The following is a 5,122-nucleotide window of genomic DNA, read 5'->3' as shown; positions in this document are numbered from 1 at the left end:
TTGATTAACACGTCATTCCTTCACCATACTTTCGTCGGATTCCGAAGCAAATGACCATCGATCTCTCAAAGGAAAACTACCATTAAGTGTTTGAATGAACGAAAGAGAAACAATATATCATATATATTGTAATTTGCATCATAATTAGTTATATCATATATATAACTTGATCGATCTCAATTGTGTAACCTATGGACGATCGATGTGTCACTGCTTCACCATACTAACGTCGGATTCCGAAGCATAGTCAACATTAATCATCCAAATCGTACACACATGATGCCAAATTTAATTACTCGTTTATTCTTTGATTCATTCTGTCTTTTAATCATATTAATATAGAAAATATAGAAAATAAACAGCTATCAGATGCATGGTTTCGTAAGTGGCTATCATACCACTGAAGGAGAATAGCGATCCAAAACATAGTGGAAATTAAAAAATTTTTCCTTTTGTGATCCTTACGAATGGGAATGATCAATGATAGAATCATTATCTCTTGTGGTGATAGAAAGCTTTGATGCAGATATAAGGAGTGATCATGAACGTTGAATGGTGACAACGCCTCTACTCAGTCCACACGAATAAATTCCTTCAATCTCAGTGCTAGCTGCTACGAATGAAGGCTTTTGTGTGTGTGTGTGTGTGTGTGTGTGTGTGTGTGTGTGTGTGAGAGAGAGAGAGAGAGAGAGAGAGAAACGAAAATTTCAACTGAACAAATGCTTCTGCACAAGGGTTCTATTTATAGAACCACTTGTGTGGGCTGCAAGCTAAAAAGCCCACTTAAGTGTATGTGACCCATATATATGATATGCCAAAATCACTTAAGCGCATGGTACCTTACCATATTTTGTATTCTACTTAAGTACATCGTACCTTACGATGTTCTACAATTCACTTAAGTGCACCGTACCGTACGATGTTCCTTATTTACTCTATCTCTCATCAATCCGTCCTTTTGTGTGTGACCCTGTAGGTTTTCGCGACACTATCAATTATATTAAATCACGTATTTAACATAATAAATAGTGGGTGGTATCTAGCAACACATCACTACTACCCAAGACACGAAAATGTCATGTGATATGAAAAATCCTTTTGTGATAATACTTATGTGTACAATTACCATTTTGCCCCTATGTCTATATTGAACACAAGGCATAAACCGTGTCATCCTTGTCCAGTTCAATATTGGGCCCGTAGACATTTATCCTGTTACGCAGGATGGGCAAATTCCATCTAGGTCACTCATGTCCCTCAACATGCTTTGTGGAGTACCCATCAACTGTCTTTATGGTCATCCAAATACGAACAATGTTTGATCATCAATAAAGCATTCGACTCTACATATAGGGTTCATAGTGGTTTCAGGTTGAAGGATGGTATACACCACTATCACCATGAGAATAACTTATGACACTTTGCATAACATTCTATATGGTATTCTCATAGCGGGTCAATCCAGTATAAATATTACTCCTAATATTCATACCTATGTTTAAGACTTGATAACTCCTTATCCATTATCAGTCTATATACATAATAGTCTTAATGCTTTAATGTTATCCCACTTCACAACAAAGCTCGACTACAGATACTTTAAGAATAGTATCCTTATGTTTAATGGGATCTCATGATTAAGTCACATTTATACATTAAACGGACTATCTATTCTAGGGAATTTATTAAACAAACATAATAAAGAAAGATCCTTTTATTATTACTAAATCATTCGATACAAGTATGAAAAGTATTGGCCTCTAGGGCTTACACCAACAGGTACGACATGCACTGGGCTAACCTATTGACTATCAGAGATCAAATAAATTATTCCAGCTTTAAGTAGTTTTAGCACTTCTTTTTTTACTACATCACCCATGATATGATTAATCCTCCTCTGGTGCTCTCTAGAGACTTTAGAGTCCTCTTCTAGCATGATTCTGTGCATACACATAGAGGGGATTATCCCTTTTAGATATGAAATATTGTAGCCTAAAGCAATATGATACTTTTGCAATACTACCAAAAGTTTCTTAGTCTCGTATTTATCAAGATCAACAATAACTATGATTGGACGATCAAGGCGTCCATCTAGAAACTCGTATCTTAAATTTTTGGGTAGCACCTTAAGTTATATTGAAGGTTGCTTAGGGCTTGGCATATGGTCATGTGTAAGTGCAAGACATTCTCTTAGGCTCTCATCTTGATAATGTTCAGCCTCATTTTCTTATAGCATAGCTTCTGCTAGAAATTTGATCAATTCCTTGATAGGCGGTGGTCATTCAGCTGCTAATTTTTTTATGCATTCATCAATGATATCTATGAAATAAAAGGTGTCATTTACAGCTGGAGCTTTAAGAAATTGAGAAAGAATAAACTCAATCTTTTCTTCACCTACTTCGAATGTTAATTTCCCTCATTTTACATCTATTATCGCACCGACAGTGGATAAGAAAGGTCTATCTAATATGGTAGGTATATTAGAGTCTTCCTTTATATCCATTACTATGAAGTATGTAGGGATATAGAATTGTCCAATGCGTACTAGAATATTTTCCAGCATTCCCACAAGGTATTTAACTGAGTGATCGGTCAATTGGAGGGACAGTCTCGTAGGTATCAAGTCTCCTAAGTTTAGCTTTTCACAAATCGAAAGAGGTATTGGGCTCACGCTAGCTCCTAAGTCACAAAGTGCCTTGTCGGTGACAAACTTGCCTATAACATACGGAATAAAAAAACTACCAGGGTCTTTCAGCTTCATGCGCATGTTGTTTTGGATAATGGCACTACACTCTGCAGTGAGTGCCACTGTCTCGTCATCTTCAAGTTTCTTTTTATTGGATAGGGTTTCCTTTAAGAACTTGGCGTAAGAGGGCATTTGTGTAATGGCTTCTGTGAAAAGGTATAGTGATATGAAGTTGCTTTAGAAGCTCTATGAATTTCTTAAACGGACCCTCATTCTTTGATTTGGCGAGTCTTTGAGGATATTGTATTTTTGGTTTATAAGGAAGTGGAGGCACATAAGGATTCTCTTTTTCAACTATTTCATTGCTTTTGGTTGTCTCCTCATTATCAGCTTTCTGTGGTTCTTCCTGGCTCTCATAATCTAGTTTCTCTAGTTCGCTCTCATCTTTCCTATATATTACAGAGTTTGAAACTCTTGGGTTAACAGGTCCATCCAGTTCCTTCCTAGTTCATAGTGTGATGGCGTTAGTATGAACTTTAGGGTTAGGTTGAGGTTGGCATGGGAATGTGTCAGCAGGGGTAGTAGTGGCTGCTTGTTACAAGGTTACTTGAGAGATTTATGTCTCAAGCATCTTGTTATGTGCGGCCATGGCGTCAACCTTCTTCGCCAATTATTTCACCAACTCATTTGTGTGGAAATTTTGGTTCATAAGTTCTTTATTTTTTTGAGTTTGAGTTGCAATGAAGTTCTCCATCATCAATTCCAAATTTGATTTTCTAGGAGCGGATGGAGCAACGGTATCTCCCTTCTGAAAATTTGGAGGTGTTGTTGGTGGTGGGATGGGAGCAAACAAAGCGTTGTTGTTTTTGCAGGAAAAGTTTGGATGATTTCTCCATCCTAGATTATAAGTGTTTGAATAGGGATTTCCTTGCGCATAGTTAACTTAGTACGACACACTTCCTGTCAAAAGCTAACAATCAGTAGCGATATGTCTTTGGATTCCTAAATCTCGCAGTTTGGAGTTACGAGAACTACAGTAGTTGGAAGGGTAATAGTTAAGTTGTTGATATTTTGTGTGAGGGCATCGACCTTAGTACTCACATGGTCTAGGCCATTTACTTGAAACATGCCTCCCTTTTGTGGTGTTTTCTCTACTTGAGCACATTCGTTTCCCCATTGATAATGGTTCTGGACCATATTCTCAATAAGCTGGTAAGCTTCATTGAAGGGTTTATCCATTAAAGCACCGCCAACTGTAGCGTTTATGGTCATTCTTGTGTTATAAAGTAGACCATTATAGAATGTATGGATGATGATCCATTTCTCTAGACCATAATGAGGACATAGTCTCATCATGTCCTTATATCGTTCCCAAGCTTCGAAAAGTGACTCTCTTTCTGTCTGTCTGAACGTGGTTATGTAATTTCTTAGCACTGCTATTTTTCTCGGAGGAAAATATCTGGCTAAGAATGTATTCTTTAGTTCATTCCAAGTAGTGATAGAGTTAACATGTAAATACTGTAGCCAAGCTCTGGCTTTATCTCCTAGGGTGAAAGGAAATAAGCGTAGGCGAATTGCTTCAGGATTTACGTTATTAGTCTTTAATGTGTCTGCATACTGTACAAACACTGACAAATTAAGAATTGGGTCCTTAGTGGGATTTCCTAAGAACTGGTTCTGTTGCACGATTTGCAACAGAGAAAGTTTCAATTCAAAGTTGTTCACTTGGATTGTAGGTGGAACAATACTTGAGTGTGGCTCGTCTTGAGATGGGACTGCAAAGTCCTTAAATAGGCAGTTATATGGTTCAGCCATAGGATCGAATATGACTCTAAGTTCTCGTACTCGACAATTGAGGTGAATGAAATGCTCAATTTCAGGGATCGATTGTTCTACTCGTCTCCGGTTGAGCGACTGTTGGGCATACAACCAATAGAAGAAAAGAAATACAATACCTTAGTCTATACGTTGCTACAACAGAATCACAATATTGACTGTTGGTCCTTGGCAACGACGCCAAAAACTTGATGTTGTCAATCTGCAAGTGCATGGAATAATCAATTGTAGTATACAAATTATCAAACCCACAGAGACCAATGTTAACCTACTGTGATCTACCGTCGCTTTGTAAATCTAAGGCTAATTGGATTTTGATTTGTTTGAGAACGAATGTAAATTACTAGTTTTAGAATTTAAATAAACGGAGACCGAAATGTAATTTCCGGGGTACTTTTGGACTCAGATAAATTTCAACATTTCTCACTTTCGTGCAGCTCGTGTTATGTTTCGAAACCGTAAATGCCATGATGTCTCTTCGCAAGTTACAATTTCAAAACACTTTTTGAAAACCGATAATTCTTAATTAATTAATCAAGCACTATCGCTGTTTTTAGAAATTAAAAATCCAAAATTTATTGATCGGACACCAATCTCACA

General features: G+C 37.2%; 1 protein-coding gene and 1 non-coding gene across 2 annotated transcripts; one reads left to right on the top strand and one right to left on the bottom strand.

Moving 5' to 3' along the window:
* Positions 1-2,416: 2,416 nt before the first annotated feature.
* Positions 2,417-2,878, bottom strand: LOC127080429 (uncharacterized). Its single transcript, XM_051020748.1, has one exon. It carries the CDS (start codon positions 2,876-2,878, stop codon positions 2,417-2,419), a length of 462 nt encoding a protein of 153 aa, XP_050876705.1.
* Positions 2,879-4,013: 1,135 nt separating this feature from the next.
* LOC127089510 (small nucleolar RNA R71) lies at positions 4,014-4,120 on the top strand. The gene has a single exon (XR_007791094.1). It is a non-coding gene; the product is annotated as a small nucleolar RNA R71 (small nucleolar RNA).
* Positions 4,121-5,122: the final 1,002 nt, after the last annotated feature.

The sequence above is a fragment of the Lathyrus oleraceus genome, chromosome 5 (genome assembly GCF_024323335.1).
Source record: "Lathyrus oleraceus cultivar Zhongwan6 chromosome 5, CAAS_Psat_ZW6_1.0, whole genome shotgun sequence".
NCBI classification, from domain to species: Eukaryota; Viridiplantae; Streptophyta; class Magnoliopsida; order Fabales; family Fabaceae; genus Lathyrus; species Lathyrus oleraceus.
Note: the sequence above shows the minus strand (reverse complement) of the source record. Positions and strands in the feature narration are given on the sequence as shown.